The 26,606-nt window shown below is 39.5% G+C and overlaps 1 protein-coding gene across 1 annotated transcript; it reads right to left on the bottom strand.

Annotated features, from left to right (window-relative positions):
• Positions 1-13,589: 13,589 nt before the first annotated feature.
• Positions 13,590-18,260, bottom strand: MEOX1 (mesenchyme homeobox 1). The gene is made up of 3 exons (XM_054649637.2): positions 17,834-18,260; positions 14,926-15,104; positions 13,590-13,712 (listed from the first exon to the last, which is right to left on the bottom strand). Exons 1-3 carry the CDS (start codon positions 18,258-18,260, stop codon positions 13,590-13,592), a joined length of 729 nt encoding a protein of 242 aa, XP_054505612.1.
• Positions 18,261-26,606: the final 8,346 nt, after the last annotated feature.

Here is a 26,606-nt window from a genome sequence, read left to right as displayed (position 1 = left end):
ATGTTCTGAATGAGAGAAGACATTTCAGGCACTCTGTCTACAGGAAGGAAGCAATTATTTTATTAGCACTTTGAGAAATTAAATTATGTGAATTATGGCAGAATAAGTTTAGCAAAATGCTATAATGTAAGAAAACAATTAAAAAGAGTTATATAAGGTTGGGTGGCTTCTTTATTCTGATAGAGTGTGCAGTTAATTGATTGTCACATGGCCATAATGTACCAGGAGAGCTCTGAGAGCAAATAGAGAGCTTTTTGCTCAGGAGAGGTGTTGGAACCCTGGATACTGAGAATTTTAGATTTTCTGTGCTGCCAGGCTCTGACCCACAAGAGAATGCTGCATTTGACCTGAGGCTGTGGAGAAGGTTTCCAAAATTTAGTGATAAAATTAAGATTATGAGTGTGTAGTTTGAATAGAAGTGTGTAATATCACATAGTAAAAAACTTGGTGTTTGAAGTTTTAAAATATAGTAAAATATAATAAAAAATGTTTTATAATTATAATAATTTATATATTTTATAATTTTATTTTATAATTTTATAATATAATTACTAAAAAGATAGTAATATATTTTAAAATATAGTAATATATATATAAAACAAAATAGAAGATTTAAAACAGAAATTACTCTTTCTCACCTTCTTCTTCACAAGTTTAAATGGTATTGTATAATTATATTTAAAAAATCCACATTACAGAACACAAGCAGTTAGTTAAGTGAAAACTAAAAATAATTTAAGTGTCATTTCTTAATTCAATTCGATTAATTAAATGAAAATGAATTAGGATGGGGAAACCTCCAAACTGTGCAAAGGTTCCTGGGGGATGAGCAGCAGAACGAGTGCCCAGAGCAGCAGCACCAGCCAGGGCACCACCAGCACTGCCAGGGCAGGCACTGCCCCTCTCAACCCTTGGCAGGCCATGCCTGGAATTCAGCCTTGATTCCTGCTACACAAAAAAAGAGACGTAGACAGGTTGGAAAGGGTCCAGAGAAAGGCCACAAAGATGATCCAAAGCCTGGAAAGCTGCCACATGAGGAAAGGCTGAGGATGTTTTAAGTTTTGAGGGGGGAAGAAAGCTTAGGGGGGAGTTTCTGGCTGTGCTCCAGTGCTGTGGAGAACGGCTCCAGCTCCAAATGCTCAGGGATGGACAGGGAGGAAGAGGTTGCAGAGCAGCCCCTGCACATTCCCCAGTTAAAATTCACATTTTCTGCCCCTGCCCAGCACCCCTCTGCAGCCTGGTGTTAATACCACCAGAACTTCACTCACTCTTAGCAGCCTGAATGCTGATTTGGAAAATCCTCATCAGGATTCTGGCCTAAGCCAGGCTGGATGGAAGGTCACACCAACTTCAACCCCACCAGCTCACAGACTCCAAATTCCATGGCTTGAGCAGGATTGACAGGAGGCTCCTGCAGGGACACACAATGTCACAATGTCACCAAAAGCTATCCAGCAAAAACAAAAACAAAACCAATTCCCAGATACTGGGAATTACCTGACTGAGGACCAATGAATTTTGTACCAATTAATTTCTCCCGGTTTCCATTGTGTAGGTATCTGAAAAATCAAATAAAATTCATGTGCCATGGAAGGATTTGCTTTGCACAGCCCAGGCTATGTGTGGATGAAATGATTTCTGTGGATGAAATGATTTCTGTGATGAAATGATTTCTGTGATGAAATGATTTCACATCCTGGCCAGAATGAAGTCATGCCTTGATTCTCTAACATTAAAAATGTTGTTGAAGAGTTTTTTTGGCTTTCCCACTGTTGGGGGACAGCAAGGGCTTAACCCTCCCTCAGACTTTTCACATCCACTGTGGTGGGCTGTGGGTAGGGATGGAAAGGAGCTGTTTGGATCATTTATTCAGATCTTTTTTGCATTGCTTCCTTATGAATATGTAACAGGCTGATGCCATAGAAATGGGATATAAAGGGTGTTTCCAAAATTGCCTTGTCTCCTATTGTCTTTTATTAAACTTTATATTTTTACAGGAGAATGAACCTCTGGGTGTGCAGAGAAAATCCTTCCATCCCATGAGGTTTTCACTGGAGTTTTCTTGTATTTCTACAGTCCCAACCCAGGGAAATTCATTGGTTTGATGCTCATTGCTCCCAAGTTCCACAGTTTGTAGTATTTGGTTTTTTACTGATCCCTTCACCTTCAATGTTACTTTGGTTCTCATTCTTTGCTCTCTCATGGATCTTTTCCCAGACCAGGGGTCTCTGAGCACATCTGTGCTCAGATGGTGCTTGGGCTGTGGGTGGGGATGGAAAGCCGTTGTTTGGACCATTATTCAGTCCTTTTTTTGCATTCCCTTTAACAAATGTGGTGACCCCAGCTCATCTTTCCCTCCTTCCAGAGCAAGAACTTCATGCTCTAGCAGTGAAGGAGCCTCGTGCAGAATCTCACAAGCAAAGAGAACCCCCCGTGGCTCCTCTTGTTTACTCCAGCAAAGAATGAAGTGATTGAAGAGGCAGAACATCCCTTTTCTCCCCAGGATGCAGCAGAGAGGCACAGCTGAATAAATACTCGGTGTTTTTGCAGTCTGCTCGCCTGGGAGCTGAACTGCAGGTAGCAAAATCCCTGCCAAATGTAGAGATTGCCACACTCTGCAGCCACTGCCAGTCCCACAGAAAGATTGATGAGGGCAAAGGCGCATTCCTGTGTGAAAAACACCTTCGCTCTCCTGTGAAAATGTAAAAAGTTTATTAAAGGACAAGAGGGACAAAGACAATAAAGCCAAGATTGCAGCTGGGTGTGGCTTTGCACTCAGCCAGGAGCTCACTTGTTCTTTTGGGAACACCCTTCATGTCCCATTTCCATGGCATCAGCCTGTGCCATATTCATAAATATTTATCTATATTCAACTTTTCCCCACACTGGTTTACATATCCCAAGAATTGTTTGGCATGGCTGCTCCTTGGTTCCACCTTTTTGGAGCATGTGGATTTCTGGGTTGTGGTTTTAGTATTATTTTACATTCACCTTCAGTTTTTGGCCTTGGTGCACTCTGTTTTCAGCCAGTGAGTGCTGATGGTTGGCAGATGTGTGCAGGTGTCCTCATCCTGTGTGCATTGGGTGTTATCCCATCCCAGCAGGCATTTTAACACATTTTAACTTATATCAGCCTTTTCAATACTATGTCTGAGTTTAATTAACAGCAGGAATAAAAACTATATCTTTATAACAAAATTACTTTAACACCACACACATAAAATCCATTTTAATATTTGCAAAAATCCAATATTATTTTATATATATATATATATATATATATATATATATATATATATATATGTGTGTGTGTGTGTGTGTGTGTGTGTGTGTGTGTATAGGATAATCCAATATATATATATAGGATATAAAAATCTAACATTATCATAATAATTAAAATTATATGATCATATTATAAAATCAATATAATATATAATAACTAATATTATACTATCAAACAAAATATTATAAAAGTATAATATCCAATATTATAATTATAATTATAATTATAATACAATTGGATTATAATCCAATATTATAATACAAATATAATATGTTGTAATTATACATATAATAACATATAATATTATAATAACAATAATATGTATGTAAAATGTATGATATAATACAATACATCCATTATCTTAACTAGGTAGGTATTTTAACACAAGCATACTTATATTAGCTACTTTATTACTATGTTTAAGTTTAGTTAACAACAGAAATAAAAATTATATCTTTATAGCAAAGTTACTTTAACATGATACATACAGTATTCCTTTAATTATTTGTGAAAAGCCAATATTATAATATATATCTCTAACACTTCTGTAATGGCCACTCTTTTTCCTAAGAAAAAGGAAATCTCCTCCTGTTTTGAGATTATATTTCTGTGGACTGCAAAGACACTTTCACATTACAGGAGGGTAAAGGGTGGATGCACTTTCACTGAGCTGGCAGGTTAAGGTGTGTGTGAGCTTCAATAAATGCACAGAAATCCATGGGAAGGGTTTTTATAACCTCCACTCCTGGCATTGCAGCAATTTTTCCGTCTCTCCTTCACTTTCTCTGCCTGTTTTGATAGACATTAGCAGAATTGAGATGATCTTTCTACTTAAAAAGGAAAAACCAAAAAAAAAACCCAAACAAAAAACCTCCCAAAACCCCAAAACCCCAAAAATAAAAAAAAAAAACAACAAAACTAAAACAAACAAAAAAGAACCCCAAAAAACCTCCCAAACAAGCAAACAAAACCAAAAAACACAAACCAAAACAAAACCCCAGTCAGTCACTGGTTTTACTGGGCACAAGAATGGCTGCATCTTGTGTAATCAAAACCAGCACATGAAGTTAGGAAAAATGAAGAAGCAGAACCCTAATTAGGGAAGAACAAGAAACTGTGATTTCTTTTTTTTCTCCAAAGAAAACCAGCACTGAATAGTTCTATTTTCACCTTTAACTTAACTGCTGAAGTGTGTTAAAACACTTTGAACTTGAAAACAGGGTAACTCTGCTGTAATCCTTTGCTAAAGCCCACAAAGAAAAGAAAGATATTTATTTAAGATATCCTGCCAAAGGCACGGGGAAGCTGCTGAAGGCTCCTGCTGTGTGGGGTCATGGGCTGCACTGCACAGCCACTGCCTGGGTTTTGTGTTTGTGTTACCCCAGATGAAGGAAGGAAGGATGAATCTGACTCCATGTTCTCAGAAGGCTAATTTATTGTTTTATGATACTATATTATTATTATTATTATTATTATTATTATTATTATTATTATTATTATTATTATTATTATTATTAATTTTTATTTTATTTTTATTTTATTTTATTATTTTATTATTTTATTATTAGTAGTAGTATTAATTTTAATACATTATTATTATTATAATACATTATTATTATTATTATTATTATTATATATTATTCTATATTATACTATATTATACTATATTATACTATATTATACTATATTATACTATATTATATTAAAGAAAAAAATACTATACTACACTAAAGAATACAGAAAGGAAACTTACTGAATGCTAAAAAAAGATAATAATGAAAACTCCTGACTCTTTCCAGAGTCTCGACACAGCTTGGCCCCAGTTGGCCAAAGAGGCAAAAGAGAGTGACAAATAATAAATAACAAAATAACAAATGAGTCCCAGCAGAATCCAATGAAACAACCACCTGTGGGTAAACAATCTCCAAACACACTCCAAAGGAGCCAAACACAGGAGAAGCAAATGAGATAAGAATTGTTTTCCTTTTTCTCTGAGGCTTCTCAGCTTCCCAGGAGAAAAATCCTGGGTGAAGGGATTTATTTCAGAAAATGTGAATGCTGCATCTGGAGACCAAACTCAGGCTCTTGATTGATGGAAAGCATCTAAAATCCAGTATTTTTCAGTGAGCCTACCTTGCTAACACGAGCTGGCTGAGTGAGCACAGGGACCCCGTAACGGGGACAAATCCCAGCTTCCTCTGAAAGGTTCAAAGGTTTTTTCTTTTTTCTTCTTCCTGTCAGATTCCAGACAGATGAAATTTCCTCGGCATAGATGGACCTGTTCCATCTCTCCTCTGAATCACAATAAATCACAGCTTGGAGGGTAAGTGATCAAGAGTGTGGGAAGAGAACCTGGCTTTGTTTTCAGGTGCAGCCTCATCTGCCCGCCAGCTTCCCTCCTCCTGCCTCTGCTACTGCTCATTTTCTGGAAAATCCCGATTCCAATTTGATTCCAAAGCTTGCTGAGTCCAATTGATACTGTTTGGATGATAGTATAAAGAGTGAGTGCATTCCTCAGGTCATAAATCATCTCAACCTGACCCCAATTAACTACAGAGCCTGGATTTAATTCCTCTCAGTTCCCAGCAGCCATAACAAATGAGGTCATTTTGTGTCAGTGAGACACTGGAGCAGACACCTCTGGGAACACCACAGGGATTCTGGTCCAGTTGTGCTGCAGGAGACAGAAAGGATCATATCTTTTTGTTCCTTTCCAGATAGCAGTCATGGCATTCCTGGCAGCATAGGTAAAGGATTTTCATGAGGATACAGGAAAACCACAGATCTGGGAGTTTTATTGAAATTTTGCTCCCATAAGAGGCGAGCTCTGACACCTGTGGCTGCCTGCCTTGCACAAAATGATTCAGTTGGACCTTGTGCAAAAATCCAGCACCCAGCCAAGCACATCTTGAGCTCAGATGTGCATTTCAGGCACCTGAACTGCCCTTCCCTCTTGAAAGCTCTTCCATTTTCATGCAAAGACTGCATGGCACCTGCAAAAGAGACTGTGCCTCTGGTTTTTTGTTTGGAAAATGCTCTGTCCTAGGGCTGATGGTCAACAGATTCCTCAGGTTTGAGGATTCTTCTGAACTGGTTCAGCACCACTAGGAAGGATCCAGTGTCCTTTGGAATAAGCCCTTTTTGAGCTCAGTGTGATGCTAGAAATCAAAAAGTTGTGGAAAGAGTGCTGAACCTGCTGTTGCTGAGCTGAGATTTGTGCCTTGGATGGGAACAGGAAAATCCAAATGACTCTTTTCTATAATTCACTGCTTTCGCTGTGTTGTTTTACCAATAATGTGTGTCCTGTTCTTTAATGTTATCATAAAAGGGCAGTAACAATACAATAATGGTGAACAATCTAAAATTCCACCCCTAAGGAAGGCTTATCAGATCAGTTCACTAATGACAACCAGCATGAGTAATTAATGAACTCTTTTTGTTTCCAATTAAAACTACCTGCCTTTAACCCTGCTTTATACCACTGACTACTTCTCCATTGAGTAATGTAGTTTTTATTTGTGAAACCTCATACTATTAAATGCAATGAGCTCACCCTTTTTCTTGGCATCACCTCATCCTGATTCTGGCAGACACACAAAGAAATTACAGCAGAGAGAAGACTGTAAAAAAAAAAGAGAGATCATTTTTCTCTTAAAAATAGTCAAGCTGGCCCTGGCAACTCTGAAGGAAAGTGAAAATTCGAGCCCAGTTTTGTATTTAAAGTTATACACAGATGACAAATCCAACATCGTCACCCTTGCATTGTTTTCCACATGGTGAGATATATTTTTCCTACATATCCATGTGTGTAAAAGTTGTCAAAGTAACTGCAACTGGAAGAGATTTTTTTTCATTTGGAAGCCACCTGGAACAATCACTGGGTCCCAGCACCTGACTCCAGGGCTGAGCAAAAATTGGAGCACATTACTGAGAATGTTATCAAGTGCACTGAAAGCTCTAGAAAGTTCCAGGCACAGCTTCCCCTCTCACCTTGGTACTGCCTGAGAAATTCTCCCAGTGCACAAAGAAAAGGAGCTGTGGTGTGTTAATTAGTGAGATAAAGTGGTATTTAATCTCTTGAAGAAGATCAATATTGAGCAGACTCCAGGTGCCTCAGTTCCCTCTTCCCTCATTTTCCAGTTTGGGAAGGAGGGTAAATCCCCATTGACCATTTTGGGAAGGAGGGTAAATCCACATTGACCATTTTGGGAAGGAGGGTAAATCCACATTGACCATTTTGATGATTTCCTTGATACCTGGCTGTTTCAAATGACAAAATGTCTCTGAGCCAAGCACTGTGAGAGTCTGGCCTTAGATAATTTCTCATGGTGCTACAGAATCCAAGGGGTAAATGGATGGGTTTCCACTGAGTTTGTTTCCCTTATGACTTTCTTGGACTTTTTAAACAGCTCTGTCAGGATTGGGAGGCTTGGTTTTTTTCAGAAATCTTGTAAAGACACAGGAAGAATTTCATTATTGCAGGAGAATTTTTTTTCCATGCTTATTTATTTAATGTTCCAATAGTTGAAAATATCTTCTGAGTGTGTGCATTGAAGACTTCCTGGCTGGGCTGTGTGAAGGATCCTGAGCATGCAGAGGATATAAACCAGATTCTCACTGGAACCCAGCAGTGTAAACAAGTCCTCAGTGCAGACAAGAACCCTTAATTCTTGTAATGTGAAACATATTCCAGTTGTGTCTGTGTTTTCTCCTGCAAATAAACCAGTGAGGGGTGTGCCTGAGAGGTTTTCCTGACACAGACAGTTTCTCACCTCATTATTTTATCCTCTTTTTAATGGATTTAGTTTTATTGGGATATTTTAAAGACGTTTATAACTCAATCCAGCTAAATACAGGTGACTTGAAGACAGCAAGTAGCCTGACACAAGTCCATGCTGCCAGGAATTTTATACTTTGTATTTCTAGGTATAATCAGAGAATATTGGATTTTTGTATACCTGAATGAAGATTGGCTTCTTGAGCAACACTTTTCCCTAGAATGTCCTTTTCAATTAACATTACATAGAAATTGTGGATAATTATTATGGAGAGTTATACTTCTATTCACTGGAAAATAACTTCCAGTCCTGATTTGTAAGATACTCTTACACTAGGACTAGGGGTCTGTCCTCCTCAGCTAACAAAAGTGGATGGAACAATTAAATTAGATCTGATTGATTTTTTTTTTTTTGGCTGAATTGGAAACTGCACAGGTTCTCTACAGTTATATCAGTTTCCTTGATCATCTCTCATGAAAGAAATAGAGAATGGAAAGTGTTGAAATGTAGGTATACAGAAATCATAGAAATATAGATGAGAAAATATGAAATATTATATATATATTAGATAAAATATTTTCTACTATATGGTCTATAATATTCAAAATAATATTTATATTTATATATAAAAATTTATAAATATATAAAAATATATATAAAATATATAAAAATATAGAAATAATATAAATAATACATATAATGTATAATAGATTTGTATATCAATAGAAATATAATATATATTAAAAGATATATTAAAATAATAATAAATATATATTAAAATATATTTTATATATAAATATAGAAAATATATTTATATGAAATATAGAAATAAAGAATATAAAAGTAGAGGGAAGTATAAAACTGTTAGGATGTTTGTGGTGAGTACTGAAAGGAAGAGACAACCTTTCAGTAAAAACCCAAAAAACCCTTTTTTTGGTGTGTCTTTACAATTATCAACTTAACTGTAGCATTGCTGGGCTAACACTCACCTGGTGATAAATTCCTGGCTGTGGGGATTACTTCCCACGTGGCATTTGGGTGACAAATTAACCTTGGGGATGAGTGTGGGCCGTAATGAACTTTCTCTGAACTGAAAATCTAAGGGTGCAAGAAAGCATGTAAATTCACAGCTCTATTGCCTGCTCCAAAGTGTGACTGAGGGAGGCTCGAAAAAATGTTTTCTTCTTTAATAAGGAAAGAGAAACAGAAGTGGGAGCTCCGTGGGATGAAGTCACCCTGCTCTCTGTTCCTCACTGCCATTATCTCTGCTGCAATCTGCTCCCAGAGGAGCTCCCAGACAGCCCTGGGAGCTGATCCCTGTCTAAGAGTTATTGAAGAGAATAAAATAACAATTATGGTCCAGAGGGAGGGAACAGTGGTGTAAGAGTCTGGTGCTGGATGGAAACGCTCCGTGCGCGCAGGAGCCAGAACAATGCGCCATTGTGTGTGGGGATGGGAGCCAACACCTGGAGCCAGGGCTGAGGGGAGCTGCCCCACCATAACTCACAAATACAGCCTGAAAGGCAACAGCCTGAGGTTGTTTTATCCAGACAAAGCCTTTCTGCTCTAAGCACTGAAAGAAAGAGGATTTCCTGTCCATCTGCCTGGAGGAGCTGTGTGGATCCAGCAGGCTGAGCCCAGTAACTAATGCAGACATGTGTCACTGTGATGTTTTCTGAAAAAATCCCTTTGCCAGGATTTCTTGTCCTGGCAAGATGAGAAACCTCAGCTTCCCCATGCTTTGCTCCTCTGGAATGTGATTTGGAGAGTTGTTTACCCAGCATGTGAATTGTTTTTAATTAATGGCCAATCACAGCCAGCTGTGTTGGACTCTCTGAGTCTGTCACTTTCTATTATAATTTTTTTCTGGCTTTCTGATGTCTCCTTTCTCCTTCTTTAGTATAGTTTTAGTATATAATTTTCTTATAATTAATATAATATCATAATATAATATAATAAATCAGCCTTCTGAGAACCTGGAGTCAATTCTCATCTCTCACCTCATCCTGGGGACCCTCACAACACCACAACAGAAACTTCTTGGAGGGGCTCTGCATTTTCCTCAAGGGAAGGGAATTATCCAAAATATGAGATAGTGGCTGATGAAACCTCATATGAGCACTGCTAGAGGTGGGGGGAGAAAATGGGGTAATTGAAAAATGGTGTGCTCTGGAAAATGCCCTGATTTGTTGTGTGTGCTTGTTGCCATGCATAGGAAACCCTGCAGGAAGCAGGATTTGTAATAATGTAGAAGATGTCCCAGTCACAGTCTCTGGCTGTGAAATGTTTGCTGAAGGGCTCTCCTGTTTCCCAGACACTGTGAACTGGAGGGTTTGGTTCCTTGTTTTTTTACTGGGAGGGTGCTGAGGCCCTGGCACAGGTTCCCAGAGAAGAAGCTGTGGATGCCCCATTCCTGGAGACATTCAAGGCAACACTGGCCTGGCTTTGGGTTATCTTTGGAGCTTAAGGAGCTCCACTGACTGGAAAAATCCCTGGATTAAAGCTGTGGAATGGCCTGGAGGAACTGAGGACTAACAACAGAGGATACAGAACCTGTAAAACAAATCAGGGCCTCTGCTCCATTGGCATCTGGCTGGAGAGATAAAGAGTCCATGAAGTCTCTGACTCTAAGGAAAGCACTTCTCTTGCTCCATTTAGAAGAGGCACACAGATATAAAGGACCCAGCACATATTTTTGTGGTTTTACAGATATCCCTGTTCCCTGTGGGCTGTTTGCACTGGCAAAGTCTCAGCGCCCTGCTTGCCTGTGCTTCCTGGGGAATTCCTGCCAGACTCCTCTGATGCCATGGGGTGACTGTATGCTCAAATTATTTATTGACAATAAGGCACAGAAAACATTGCCAAACATCCCCAGGTAGCTTCCCTCTCTTCTGTGAGGAGAGTACAGCCTGATGTGTACTTCTGACAATAAAAATAATTGCAGGTCAAAGACTTTGCTCCCAGACAACAGGACTTCCCTGGGAGATTCTTGGCACCAGAGGTTCAGAGGTCAAATGCTTTGATGTCAGCAGTGAAATGTTCCTTCTCAAAACACTAAAATCTTTGAGTGAGCAGATGGTTTCATGAAGAAACTGTCTAAGCACAAGAAGATCTCACAGGTGACTCATAGCTTATTTCTCAAAATTCAGAGCAAGAACAATGTAGGAACTGTGATTATGGCTACAAACTGAGATCCCATTGATTAGCTTTTAAGTAAATTAGGATTCATTATGCTACCATTGACAGCTTCTTTGAAAGAGAAGATTTATTAGCTTCTCCTCTGGGTGAGGAGCTGGTTTTGGTTTATGTCAGTAGCCAAGAGCCCAAAAGTTTTCATCTCAAAAGAAGCTGCTGCTCCTGCAGGTTGCAAACTTTCCAACCCCAGTGGGGAGGAGGTGATGCACAGTGATAAATGGCTGAAGAGGTTACAAGGAGAGAAGTAAAGAAGAACTCCTGCTCTGTGGTGGTTTGTGGCCCAGGAGGAGAGGGGAGGAGATCTGAGCACCAGAGCTCTTCACAAAGCACAGCTTGCTTTAGTCTCTGCCAAGAGTTTGGTCAGAAATGTGATCAGAAAGCAGCAAGGTTCAAGGAGGAAAGCCAAAGACATTTTCTGTTCTTAAAGATACAGTGAGCTGTAGCCTCTTCCCATCTGTGCATGGGCAATTTTTTTAGCTAACTAGTTTTATGTCAGCTGAATAGTGAGATTATTAACCTGTTTCTGACATTGGGTCTGGTTATCAAAAGAATGCTGTTCTGCCATTGTCCACCCTTCTCAGTGCTGCAGAAACTGGGATCTGACCATAACTCCCTGTCTGAACCGCCTCCCATTTAAATATCTACCACAAAGTAGAAATTTGAGGGTAATTTTCCTTATCAAAAAGATCTGAAGAGACAGGGGCAGGTCTAGCCCAGGGAGAGAACATACATACCCCTAAATATTATGACTGATTATATAGTAGGTGTTATATTCACAGAATTTACATGAGGCCCTATGTGAGACATCCCTGATGCTCTTTTCTTAGTTTGTTGGTTTTTTTTCAGGGGCAGAGGAGTGTTGGCATTTTGTTTTATGTAACTGTTGTTTTTGGATAAAGTGAATAAGAGCAAGTATGGGGAATAATAAGAGTAACTGCAGTATGGGAAACCAGACACCAACTTAATTCACTTCCTCAGTGCTGCTCAAACTGCTCAAGTTTCTTTCACTTTAAATAATTTATTTTTAAAAATAATTATTATTTTAAATCGGTTTTGCACAAATATTAACTCTAAACTGTTGATTTTTTTCATCCATCAGTCAGAGTTTGGAAATGTTCAGAAGGAATGTAATGTTTGTTTTTTCTTAGCAGATACAGTAGGCAGCTCTTTGAAAAGAATACAGCATCCCTGTTTTTTTTCAAAAAAAAAAGATATTTATCAATTCTGAGGTGTTTTACAAGTGGAATTACCACTAACAGCTTTATAAACATATAATCCAGATATACAAATTTGTACCCAGCATATCTACAGTTCACATGCAACCACAACAGCATCAGAGTAAGGGGAAAGGCTGGAGCTGCACATAATGGTTACCTCTGAAATATTTAAACCAAGTTTGCAGTATTCTCAGTGGTCATAGTGTGGCACACTAGTGTGAAATTGTGCTTAAAATATGGCATTAGTAGATGAAACAAAAAAATATAAGAAATGGGAGCAGCCACTACGCTTTTCTAAATCATCACAATTTGAAACACTACAAGTTTTGGTTGAAAGTGGGGATAATTTAAAGTGGGAATGTTCTGAAGTGTTCTTAAAACTTCTGGTGGTGCTGTAGCAGTTTATTGGAAAACTTGAAACCACAATAGTGATATTTAATAGAGAGTTCAGTCTCTGCTGTGCTTGCTGGGACATTTGGTAATGACTGCATTGAAGGAATATTTGAAACTGAGATCGAACAATTTAATTTCAGGATTTACAGAAAGCTTGGAAGAAATGTCCCTCTGCAAATTGCTGCCATCAACAAGGCTCTGACCTTCCTGGGCTCTCTTCTGCAACTGGTGAGCAGATTTCTGTGTAAATCTATTTTTAGTCTCACATTTTATTTTGTAATCTTATTGTCTATTCATACAGGTGTCCAACTCATTTTGCAAGAAAAATCAGTGACTGTCAAAGTATTTATTTCTCTCCAAGTAGGTCACAAGGAAAATGTGCATGGTCAAGTCCAAATGCAGACTGAATTGGTGTGACCAGGGGAAGCCTGGGTGAGGACAGAGCTGACTGAAAATCTGGATTTTCTGGATGTTTGAGAGTCTCTGCAACATTACTCCTGTTTTATATTCAGTGTTTGCTGTAGTTTTTTTCTCTGTAGACACACCAGTGGCAGTAAGACAGTTTGAGAGACAAAAATCAGAACCATGTTGTCCTTTGGCTTTTTTTCCCCCCCTGTGCTCTTTAATTGCCTCTGTAACCTCATTGTGTAGCTGATTTTAAGCAGTTGCACCCACATTCCAACCAATGACTTTCTCCAAACTCCTCTCCCATGGCTGCAGGGACTACTCAGAGCTGGGGGAGGCAGCAGAGTCCACATCCTCTGTGTCATGATCGTGCGGGGGCACTGCTTGCCCACCTTTCACACGTTTCCACTTCATTCTTCTGTTTTGAAACCATACTTTGACCTGGGTGATAAAGAGAAAATAATTACTTGTTGCCTCAGCCTGAGCTGTATGAAGCACATGTGTGTAGAGAGGTGATTTGTGGAATTCCAGAAGAAAAGGTGAACAGAGTTTGACCAACCCATCTCTCTAACACAGGCTGGAGCAATTATTTCTAAAATGCTCCACACAGATGTTCCTCTGAAACCCTCAAAGGGAGTGCAAGTGCTTTGCCTAAAATCTGGCACAAATAAGGGGCACAGTGCCTCTCATGTATTTTTAACACCTCGGCCATCCAATCAAATGCTTCAGGAATTTTAATTTTCCTCACATAATTACACAATTCTTCTGCTGTCCACTGAGCCTTGATAAGAAAACCTTGACTGAGATGACAATGAGAGAACAGAAATACCCCTCTCCACAAAGCTCTGTAAAATTGTTTTTCCTTATAAAAAGGAAAAAAAATTTCCACCTCAAAATTACCACCTGACCCAGGAAGAATGCACTTATCAAACATTCATTCCAATAATTTCCTGTTAGTCAAAGTCTAAGGTGATTTCCATATGTAAACCTTGATATATCAATATGCACCAATGAATGGTGGTAAACAAGAGCTCAACAGAGACCAGTTATTACCAGGTCTATCTTGAGTTGAGAGAAAAATAATTAAATTATTAACTACTTACAGAAATATGTAATGAAGGTGTCACGGACATATTTTATGAAAAATCCTTTCATTAGGATCTTTTCTCCTGAGAAGCTGAGAAGCTTCAGCTTCTCCATGTTTTGCTGCTTTGGAATGTGATTTGGAGAATTATTTACCCAGCATGTGAAATTGTTTTTACTTGGTGACCAATGACAGCCACCTCGACAGTGTTGAGGCTGTGAGCAGTCACAAGATTTTATCATCATTCCATTATTTTCAAGCCTTCTGATGAAATCCTTTCTTCTATTCTTTAGTATACTTCTAATATATCATTTTATTTTAATATAATATATATCATAAGGTAATAAATCAGCCTTCTGAAACATGGAGTCAAGATTCTCATCTCCTCCCTCGTCCTGGGACCCCTGCAAACCCCACCACAAGAAGGCGTTGGAAAGAACGTGGAGGCTTGGTTTTAAAATACCCCTGTGCCTTTGCAAAAGCAGACCCCTGAGTAACATAATCTGATTTTTAGCATTAAGGAGAAGTTGTGGGGGAGGAAGGAGGAGCTGGGGAGGGTTTGGGAAGTACTTGTCTTTCGGTGAGATCCAGGTTCACAGCTATCTCGTATCTCCTGAGCCTTGTCAAGTAGTTGTGGTGGGCAAATTCAGCTTCCAGCTCCCTCAGCTGCTCCTTGGTGAAAGCTGTCCTTTCCTTCCTTGATCTGCTGCTGCTGCTGCTTTCTGCCTTATTGCTGGAGTTCTGGGTCTCTAAGAGGCAAGCACACTGCTGTGATTTGAGGTTATGCTGATGTGCAGTTGCAGAGATCTAAAAGACTCCTTGAAGTGCTCAGTGGAAGATTTAAGAAGTTTCTTTATGCCCCCCTCAAGCTCAGCATAACTGAGTGATGCTGGTTGATTTTGAGAGGACAGAGGTGGGACAGCTTATGGTGATCACATCTCTGAGCAGAGAGAAAAAATAAACTACAGCAAAAGCAAAGTACCTGGGAGCTCCTCACAGCCCTGGGGGAAGAACTCCCTTTGCAAGGGGCAGTTTTCACAGCCCTGGGTCTCTAAGAGGCAAGCACACTGCTGTGATTTGGGGTTATGCTGATCTGGGTGCAGTGGCAGAGATCTAAAAGACTCCTTGAAGTGCTCAGTGGAAGATTTAAGAAGTTTCTTTATGCCCCCCTTGAGCTCAGCATGACTGAGTGGTGCTGGTTGATTTTGAGAGGACAGAGGTGGGACAGCTTATGGTGATCACATCTCTGAGCAGAGAGAAAATAAACTACAGCAAAAGCAAAGTACCTGGGAGCTCCTCACAGCCCTGTGGGAAGAACTCCCTTTGCAAGGGGCAGTTTTCACAGCTCTGGGTCTCTAAGAGGGAAGCACACTGCTGTGATTTGGGGTTATGCTGGTCTGGGTGAACATGTGCAGTGGCAGACATCTAAAAGACTCCTTGAAGTGCTCAGTGGAAGATTTAAGAAGTTTCTTTATGCCCCTCCCCTTGAGCTCAGCACGACTGAGTGGTGCTGGTTGATTTTGAGAGGACAGAGGTGGGACAGCTTATGGTGATCACATCTCTGAGCAGAGAGAGACAATAAACTACAGCCTGGGAGCTCCTCACAGCCCTGGGGGAAGAACTCCCTTTCCAAGGGGCAGTTTTGACAGTGGGAATAATTTAAAATGGATATTTGGACAGCAGGGTGTGTAGCTTGGAATCTCTCATCCGCACTGTGTGCCACAGGGTATTGTCAAGAGACAAAATCCTTATTCATGGTTTGAGGTTCTGTGGGATTCCAGAGGTGGAAATGTGGCACAGCTGCTTCAGTTTTGACAACAGAATGTGTGAAATGACAAATGTGTGAAAGGACAAATCATCTTGGGCAGGTTTTTCCTACTGTACTGCCAGCTGGAAAAGAAGAAAGGAGAGGAAGGGAAGTTCAAGGAAATTCAGGAAAGGAAATTCAGGACATTCAGGAAAGGAAATTCAGGACATTCAGGAAAGGAAAGGAAATTCAGGACATTCAGGAAGTTCAAGAAAGGAAAAGGGGGAAAGGAAATTCAGGAAAGGGGAAAGGAAATTCAGGAAAGGAAAGGGGAAAGGGAAATATGTGCCTCTGGTAAGGAGTGTGTCTCCTTCCAGGATCCCAAGCAGTTTCAATTCTGGGTTGAATTTAGCAGCTTTCCCCTTGCTGCAGTGGTCAGCAGAAGGTGGAAGTCCAGACCTCTCAGGGATGTCATTGCTTACAGCTCCCTGAAGGGAAGGGAGAAGGGGACAGCAGCAAGTAGGAAAAGAAGAGTGCTAGTAAGAGAGAATAAAGGAACTTTTTTCTTCTGTTTAAAACAGGGAGATGTGGTTTGGAATCAGTCTCTTTAAGGATAAGGATATCCCTGTAATGTGAGGAAGCTGAAATCTGCTGTTTACCTATGACTAGCTGACGTTTAAATGAAAGTGTTGTTCATCTTTTAAATTATTATTTTATTTAAACTTCCTTGTATTTGGGAAAATTTTGCCTAAACATGCTTTTTCAATATGAATGAACTCAAATTCTACAAATGTCTGCAAAACCTAGAAATCAATCAATTAATATTTTTATCCCTGCATTCTCTGCCTGTGAAATGAGGCTACTGGAAAATGTTCTCCACTAGGTAGCAGAGCTGTGGGAAAAAGCACACTGCAGCTTGTAAGTGAATATTATGGTACTTTAATGCATAGAAGCATCTTAAATTTTAACAACTTCCCAAGAAAAAAAACAATTTAATGCATATTTCACTGATTTGGATCTGAGATATCAGCAACTTAGAGTTTGAAATTATTGATTTCAAAAATGAAATTATGCTATGAAATTATTGATTTTTACAGTGTAGAAAGAATGTGCTTTGCTAGCTAGGATGACACCATGAAAACCATGAACATTTTCTGCCCTGTTGGACATTGTCCCGATGGGCAAACTTTTAGAACCTCCTGTTCTGATGGGCAAAAATATTTAACACTGAGTGAGCCCAAATAGAATTTATATTTAAAGGAAGGCTTTGCCTCCTGTACTCCTTACCACAGCTGAGATGCCAGATCCCTAGTATGACATTCCCTATGGCCACAGGCAGCTCAGGTGGGGGATCTTTGCTCCCTGCCATTCTCTTTTGCTCAGACAAATGGCAGGTGTGAACTCAAAACCCTGTAACTCCACGTCCTGGTGGAGTTCTGTGTGTGCATGCCACGTGACTCCTGCTCAGCTCCAGCAAATTGTGCCGGTGAGCAAAATGCCCAACTCAGTACCCAAGATGTGCAGGAGTGAAATACAAGGACCAGAAAAAGAATAAGATAGTGACTTAGTCCTGTTAGACTGGTTTAGACAGTCCTGTTACTGTCTAAAGTTTCCCCAGTCCATATTATGGAATATTTTGCTCAGCAGCTTTCCTTCTTAAGTCCCAGTCTCACCAGGTGTTCTCGCTCCATCTCCTGCACTCTCCCACAACCCTGGTTTCACATCACCTACCTGAGCTTTCCTTTTTCCTCCTGGATGGTTTTTTCTCAGAGTCACTTGTAGGATTTGCTGGTGCCTCATCATCTTCATCCACAGCCACGCTCACTAGGCTGGTGCTGCTGCCCTCTGACTCTCCAGAAGCCAAGGCCAGCCCTGGGTTTGCTCCTCTGGTGGCCTCAGGTGCTGCCAGGTGCCACTCAGGGTGCTGGAACGAGGGGTGCTGCTCCTGAGGGAAGCTGTGGGCAGCTGGCACCAGGCAGGAGGGCGAGAAATCAGAGTAAGCAGCAAAATCTGCTTTTTGCTGGAAGGAGAACGGCGCTGCTGGGTAGTGGCTGAGCCCTGGAGCTGAGCTCAGCTCGGGGTGGGAGCTCCTCACACAGCCCCAGAGCAGGGGGGGAGGCTGGGGGCTGCGCATGCAGCTGCTGCTGCTGGGATCCATCTGCCTCCAGTCCTGCCCACACCTCAGGGCTCCTGCCTGCTGGCAGCTCAGCCTCCAAAAGCACGAGAGAAGCAGAGGGGAAACTCTTCCAGGTGTTACAGAGCAGATCTCCTCCCTAAACAGCAGTTTGCTCGTGATGATGCTGCTGCTGCTGCTGCGGGTTTGCTGCTTTGGGAACTCTGGTTCTGAAGGTCTTCATTGCCAACCAGATTTAGGCAGGGATGGCCATGAGCTGCTTCCTTGTGAAGTGCTGGGCATGAGTGAAACACTTTTTAAATACTGTGCTGGGGAGACAGGGACAAGTTTGTGAAGTGAAATGTGAGTGAGGGGAGGGAGGGGTTAACACACATACCCTCAGCCCCTCCAACCAAAGCAAAGCAGGCAGCTATTAATCATCTGAAACCTTATATGCACATCTAATGGGATTTGCAGATGGAGCCTTTTAAAGAAACAATGTCTGTATTTTTTTTTTTAAGGGAAAGAGCAGCACACACAAAAAAGAAAAAGTCTTTAATGTTTCCTTGTAACACTATGAAGTTATTTTTATTGCACTGTTAACAAAATTCTCCGTCTTGGGTTTAGAAAAAGCCCTAAACCAGGATTCAATAGACACCAAATTTCAAGAACTAAAGTGGGAAATAGAAGTAAGAAAGGACTTCACTAATTATATATAATTTAAGGCCCAATCCTAAGGTTAAAAAAATTATTAAACCTGGCTTGCAAGGCTTTGAGTGGTGTTTGTTTTGTTAGATTTGTAACACGTGTATTTGCTGAGGGTTGGAGTTTGCTGCCAGTGGCAGTTATTCTTTCTGTATTCTACTTTCTAGGGAATTTTCAATACACCCTCCTGCAAGGAAATCTCCTGATTTTATGCCAATGAAAGGCATGTTGTTCATCTTTTGTTGAAAAGTTTTAATATTTTATAGTTTTTCCTAACAGAAAGCAGATTTTTTTTAGACCCTTTCTCTTCTCCCAACACTGCTGCTGGGTTTTGTGTTGTCTCAGGAGCACAGAGATTTAACAGACATGAGGTCTTCATTTTCCACAAGAGCTGAAGTGATACTGAAGTTATTTTGGTTTTTGTATAGTTCAGAATTGTGACATTTCATGGAATCTGGGTGAGGTGGGCAATGTGTTTATCCTCTTATATCTTTTGGTCTTTTCCAGGAAATAAAATTATTTTAGTTTAAATCCTTCTGAAGAAGAACATCAAATTCCTTTCTATCACAGGAATCCAAATTTTCATGCAAAATACTAAATATCTGATAGCTAAATAATTCTCTAGGAAGAACTCACCTAAATACTTAAATCTGTTGCTCTGTTGCATTAAATAGTAAACATTTAAAAGCATTTCATTCTCACAGGCAGGAGGAAGACCCTCAGACTGCTCTTTTTTGAAAGATCAAGTTAGGATGAATTTGTGAATGCTGCAAATGTTTCAGGCATTGGCAGAATCTGAGTCAGAGTCCAGAAGGTTGTGCCAATGCAGAATATTTAAATATTCTGTGTGTGTGTGTGTGTATGTGTTCACTTACATGTGTTACTGGGGGTTTGCATGAATTCAGACTAAGTCAGTTTTTCAGCTCTGTCTCCAGTCTACAAAGAGATCTAATTACCACTTAGATAGAGTAATTACACTTCACTTACATGGGTCATGCATGAATTCAGACTCTTTTTCAGTCCTGCCTTCAGTGTACAAAAATATCTCTCTAATTAGCACTTACATGGGTTACTTACACCTCACTTACATTGGTTACTTACACTTCACTTACATGGGTTACTCGTGGTTTGCATGAATTCAGACTAAGTCAGTTTTTCAGTCCTGCCTTCAGTCTACAAAAAGATCTCTCTAATTAGCAAACATTCATCCTTGCAGGGACAGAAGAAAGGAGAATTATCCCTTAGTCTCAAGCCACTGGGGTCAGGATCAGCTTTAGGTCTGACAGGATCCCCACATCATCTCCCTTCCCATTAAACTCCTCAGGCCCTGATCTCCTCACGGAGCTCTTGCTGTTATTCCTGTAGCCCCAGATGTTAAAAATAGGTTAGAAACTGTTGTAAAACAATTGATAATTGTTAAACATGTACTGTTAGTTTGGTTGTTATATCGTAAAAGGGATTAAAAGGGTTGTTATAAGAAATTACACCTAGGTAAAGTGCACCACTCCCAGAGCGAAATGAGCCAGCCTGGACAGAACTGTAATGGGCCAGTCAAGGACCTAAAACTGGACTTGCATAAAGGATCCAAAAAGAAACCAATCCAAAGAGACAAAAAACAGGATAAAAAGGGACATCTGACCCAGGGAAACTGAGCTGCTCCACCTGGAACATCGGGGACATCACTGCTGAGGAAGACCTGCAGCATCCTCAATGGGATCACTCCTGCTCGGCCCGTGGGCCCCCTTGCTTTAGGCCTTTCTTTTTATTATAATAAATACTGAAATCACTTTTAGTAGCAGGAGTCTGGTCCCAGTTTTAACACCAGATGTGGGAACAGGAGATGTCTTCTTTCTGGGAAGAAATCCTCCCTCCTGCCCAGCCTAGACCTCCTTGGGTGCAGCTTAAGGCTGTGTCCTGCTCTCCTGGTGCCTGGGAGGAGAGGCTGTTCCCTGAATTACTGAAATCCCTTCAGTACCAGGAGTCTGGGCCCGTTTTTAACACCAATGTCTGTGTCCCTGGTGCCTGGGAGGAGAGGCTGTTCCCTGAATTACTGAAATCCCCTCAGTACCAGGAGTCTGGGCCTGTTTTTAACACCAGTGACTGTGTCCTGCTCTCCTGTCCCTGGTGCCTGGGAGGAGAGGTTGTTCCCTGAATTACTGAAATCCCTTCAGTACCAGGACTCTGGGCCCGTTTTTAACACCAGTGTCTGTGTCCTGCTCTCCTGGTGCCTGGAGGAGAAGTTGTTCCCTGCACTACTGAAATCCCTTCAGTACCAGGAGTCTGGGCCCGTTTTTAACACCAATGTCTGTGTTCTGCTCTCCTGGTGCCTGGAGGAGAGGCTGTTCCCTGAAATACTGAAATCCCTTCAGTACCAGGAGTCTGGGCCTGTTTTTAACACCAGTGACTGTGTCCCTGGTGCCTGGAGGAGAAGCTGTTCCCTGAGCTACTGAAATCCCTCCAATACCAGGACTCTGCTCCCGTTTTTAACACCAGATGTGGGAACAGGAGCTGTCATGGCCTTTCCTGGCCCGGGAAGCCCGGGCCCCGCGGGGCTCCCTCACCCCAGCAGCTGCCGCTGTCACTTGGCGCCTCAGCGGGGGCCGGGGCCGCTGCATCTTCCTGACACTTTTCTGCTGAAAAAACAACAACCAGCCCCTCCTGCCCAGCCCCGTTTGGTGCCTGAGGCTGCCACCTTTAACCTTCTTAAAGTCAACATTTCTGTGGTCAAGCACTGGGAAATGGATGGGGAGAGTGGCATGGTGGAGGTGGGCTCTTGTGAGGAGCGCTCCTGTAAGGAGGCAGAGATTTAGCCTTGATTTTTTTCTCAGGAAAATTAATCCAGAAACATCAGAGGTTTATGTCCAAAATGAAGGCAGAGGAGTCCTTTAACTTTATTTGAATAAAATGTGCTGACAGGCACTGACCCCCAGGAGAACACTGCATTGACCTGAGGCTGTGGAGGAGCTTCCAAAATGGAATGATGGAACTGGGATTGTGGGTGTGGAGTTTGAATAGGAGTGTGTAACATCAAAGGGTGGAAAACTTAGAGTTGAAGGTTTTAGAATATACTAATAAATATAGAGCAAGATGGAGGCTTTAGGGTGGAGGCTGGTCCTTCTTCACCATCTTCTTCTCCTTCTTCTCCATGGGTTTGGGTGGTTTTGTGTAATTCGACAGAAAAATTCACATTGTGGGCCATGGGTGGTTGGTTATTGGGTTAAAAGTAATTTAGGTGTCATTTCTTAATTGGACATTTTATCCTTAAAAGGCCTTGTAGAGAGAGAGAGATGGGGCTCCATTTTTAATTTGTTGAAGTGCTGTAGAACTCAGGCTGTAGTATGTACTATGTTAGGCTGTAACATAGATAAGAAGTAATAAACATCTGAGTCAAACAAAAAATACCTTCTCACACATTTAATAAAACCCTTGCAAAAAGAAGTTAAAACTCAACAGTGTAAAGCTCAGACTTTAATAGAGGCAGAGTGCCTAGAAAGGAAAAATTATCTGCTACTAACAAAAGTTAAAGAGCCATGTGGTTAAGGAGTGCTATTAAAAGACATCAGATATTGGACAAAATCTCATGAAGTGTTAACTTGCATTTTGATGTAATACCATATGATATATTAGCCATGTTTAAAAGGCCTGTATTTGCAGAAAATCAGTATTAGATTTTTGATAATTTGAAGGAGGAGATTTAGAGAGGAAGTCTGCATTCCTTCTTAAAAAAATAAATGAAAAAGCAGCTATTTTGTAACAGTGACATCACAGTTGTTTGATGTCTTTATCTCTCTTCTCCCTAAACTTCTAAGAACAAGTTTTCAGTCAATTTGTAGGGAATTTTGAAGCAAAAATGATATGTGATGTCAGGGAAATAGTGTTGAAGAGAAGATGCCAAACAACCAGATCCTGGATCTGCAGTAGTGAAATGAATATATGAAATTAAATGAGTAAATAAAGTTTATGGCTGCAAAGACTTTTACCTAAAACATGCTGCACTTGCTGAGAGGAGTGTCTGCCTTGCTCTGCAGCTGGCATCACCACCACAAGCATTTCTAATTTAGTGATAATGTTTCCTTTAGCACTAAGTCAATATTTCCGGGATTCATTAAATTTGATGGCTGCACAGTAGTGCAGGGGAAAAAAAAGAAAAAAAAGAAATCCTGCTTCAGGTAGAGGAAACATCAAGAAGTGTAAGATACACTTTACATGATAATTTATCTTAGGACAGAGAGCAGCAGAAGCAAAAAAGAGGGGGCCAGCTTTAAGTTTGCAGAAATACTAAAAGGAAAAATCACCAGCTAGAAGCTGCTGTAATGTTAAACCATGTTTTGTTCCTAAAAAATTTACATGAAGCCATTAAAAAGAAAAAAAAAGGGTGTTGCTGTCATTGAAATGGGAAAATTTTACCAAATAAATTCTAGAATGGGCAGATGCATACATGCTTTTCTTCTACCTTAGATCTGTTCCCACTTAATTGGGATTTTTTTACACAATATGTTTAAAACATTATCTTTTGGTTCCTGTCTACTATGAAGAGAGAGTGTGAATGCAAATAGGTAAATATTTATAATATTGATTGAAATGTAGCAATTACAGGAAGCAAATGCTGCATTTTTTCAGCAGCTGTGTGCTAAGGGAGCAAAGATCTCAGCTTGCAAGTCTGGACACAACTTCTGTATCCCTTGCTTGTCTCTCCTCTTGAAGTTCTTTTTGTGGATTTTAGGCCAAATATAATGTAAAAATGAGGAATATCCCTCCCTTGAAAGGCCATAAAAGCAAATAGTGTCTCATCTACATTAATCCTTCAGACAGGAAAGAGCATTTGCCAAAAACTTGGATAAATCATCTTTTTTTAATGACTCCTGTCCTTATTTTGTGCTTGCTGTTGTAGCTGTTTCATGGAGAGCTGAATGTCCTGAGCAAGGTCCAAGGCAGCAGAAACTTTCTAATAAATCAAGAATATTTTGTAAGATCAGCAAAGGAACAGTTAAAGAGTTTGACTGGCAAATAGTTTGAAAAATAGAAAATCAGTTCAGCTTTTGGCACATTGCAAAATTCTGTTCTTTTCATCAGATCATGGAAGAAACAGGAATCATGGCAAGGAACAGAGAGGAGCAGATCACTCAGCCTTTTAAAACCATTTTTTGGGGACATGGATTAACAAATCTATATTTTGAGGCAGAGCAGAATGCAACATTTTCATTTTGAGTTTTTGTTTTATTAAGAATCCCATCTGTTCCTGGAGATCCTAATAAATACATTTGTAGGATTGTCTGACAAGTGATAAACTTCTAAATTTCTTCAGTGCCAGGAGGTCTGCACTACTTGTCTTGAGACCACCCTTTGCCTTTAATGCTGCAGTAGAGCTAGTTAAATTAAAGGCAAAATTAAATAAAATTAAATTTAAATTAAAGGTTAAATTAAATGAAAATTTTGTAAAGGATTTTTAGAGGAGCCAGGATTCATTCCTCTGCTGCATGACTAATGGATTTTTTTTTTCCTAGATTATAAAAGAATTAGTTAATTTATTATTATGTGGAATGTAGTCACAGAATGTTTTGAAGAGATCTGAGTCAATTCCAATATTCAAGGTGTGATTCCAATTCCAATATTCAATATCCTATGTGATCCTGTCTAGTAATTAAAGTTCAGCCAGTTGCTTTTTTTTTAGGGAATTCTGCTGAAACCACAGAACACATTGGGTTGTATTACACCTTAGAACCAGGACATCACTGACTTGTTTCTGTTCAGTTGAAATTCTCTTTTCCAGGAAGGAAAAGAGAAGGAATTGTGAAGGAATGAATTGTTGTGGTGGAGTATCTCCCTCTATTGGTACATTTTAAAATGTGCTGTAACTGTGGTTCCTATTTCATTGCACCAATTCCACTGGGTTTGGAACACTGTTTTTCCATTTAAAAAAATGAATTTACACTGAGCAGTGAATTGACAGTGTGAAAAGTGAATTTCCCCTGAGCAGCCTGTCAGCTTGGCCTGAAATAAAGGCCTGAGGGATGCAGGTGGTGTCTGCTGGTGCCATCAAGGGTTCTGTGCTGGCTCCTGTCAGCAATGGAGAGACAGAGACAGAGAAAGGGACTCAGTGTGGTGGGATTAATTTGGATAAATTAATCCAAATCTATTGTGGAGTACAATTCTTATATACTATTTTAGGGATGCTACTAATGTACTACAATTATTGGCTTGATCATCACATCAAGAACTTACACATTTTAAACATCTCTTGCTTGCAGGAGTCTGATGTAATTTTCTTTTTCGGGTAAATCTGTTTGATTTTATCTACTTTAATTCTCAAAGCTCTGTTTGCTCTTGCCAAGGCCTCATGTAATCAAATCTCTTGTGCTAACCAGGTCCAAAGTCCACAATCTGTCAATATATAATCTATAATCTATATAATATATAATATGTAATATATAACATATGCATATTATATTATGTTATATATTATATATTACATGTTACACATTACATAATATATATTATATATTATATATTATATATTATATATTATATATTATATATTACATATTACATATTACATATTACATATTACATATTGTATATCATAGATTATAGATTATATAGTATATAGATTATATATTATATAATATACAGTATAATATATTTATGTAACATATAAATAATGATAATATTTAAAATAGAAATAATAATATATAATTCTTTATTATGATTATAATATATACTATAGATTACATAGATTATATTTAATATATATACAAATATACACAAACACACACATATATATATATATATAATAGATATAATATTCACATATAAACTCCTTGCTTTATATGCTATTAATATATAAACTCCTTGCTTTATATGCAGCCAATAAAACCTTTTCCCTCCCTGAATTTCTGTGTGTTGCTTACAAGCACAGTTTGCTTTGGAGAATGATTTAGAGAAGTCGTTTTAGCCTCCTGCCTTTGCATGAAATAGCGACTCAGAATTTTTGGAAGGACGCTTTGTTTTCACGCCATGAGGTGGAGATGTCTACCTGCAATTCTGGGTGAAGAAAAAAAACTGGGAAGTTGTGGCTGAGGTTTAAATAAAATGCTGCCTTCCACCTCCCCTCCTTCCACTTAGAGAGAAAGAAATAAATAAAATAAACAAATAAATAAAAATAGGCTGAAAGTATCAAGATACTTTATCAAGGACCTCCATTATTCTTTTGGTTTACATAAAAAATAATTTTAAAAAACCCCAGAACTGCATCATCTGTTCTCTTCTTGGTGAATGTGTGAATTTCCATGGATTTTCCATCTTCTGTTCCACAGGATTTGCTTCCCAACTCTCATGGGCAGCTGAGAGCTGGAGGATGTTTCCAGAAAGAAAAACCAGCCAGGAACCCCTTGGTGTGAGAGAAGCCCACACCTGGGCACAGGGATAAATAAATTAATGAATAAATAATAAATATATTCATTAAAAGGCCAGAGCTGAAGTGTAGAGCCAACAAAAACACAACAGGTCAGACACCCAGTCCTGCAGCTAATGGCAAAGGAGGGAGATCATGGCTTCAGACAGGATCTATGTAAAGGATTTTTATAAATTTATAAAATTTATAAATTATAAAATTTAAATTTCATAAATATATAAATTTAAAATATATACATTTATACACTTATAAAAATTATAAATTTTAAAAATATA

The sequence above is a fragment of the Agelaius phoeniceus genome, chromosome 26 (genome assembly GCF_051311805.1).
Source record: "Agelaius phoeniceus isolate bAgePho1 chromosome 26, bAgePho1.hap1, whole genome shotgun sequence".
In the NCBI taxonomy this organism is placed as follows: Eukaryota; Metazoa; Chordata; class Aves; order Passeriformes; family Icteridae; genus Agelaius; species Agelaius phoeniceus.
Note: the sequence above shows the minus strand (reverse complement) of the source record. Positions and strands in the feature narration are given on the sequence as shown.

What these genes read in the sequence shown, in the direction of transcription:
- MEOX1 (XM_054649637.2), bottom strand. Translation starts at nt 18,260, where the DNA reads ATGGATCCCAGCAGCAGCAGCTGCATGCGCAGCCCCCAGCCTCCCCCC. An exon ending in GAGGAAAAAGGAAAGCTCAG is followed by an intron (nt 15,105 to 17,833) that starts GTAGGTGATGTG and finishes CTTGCCTCTTAG; the next exon opens with AGACCCAGAACTCCAGCAAT. An exon ending in TGGATCTCACCGAAAGACAA is followed by an intron (nt 13,713 to 14,925) that starts GTACTTCCCAAA and finishes TTTATCACCCAG; the next exon opens with GTCAAAGTATGGTTTCAAAA.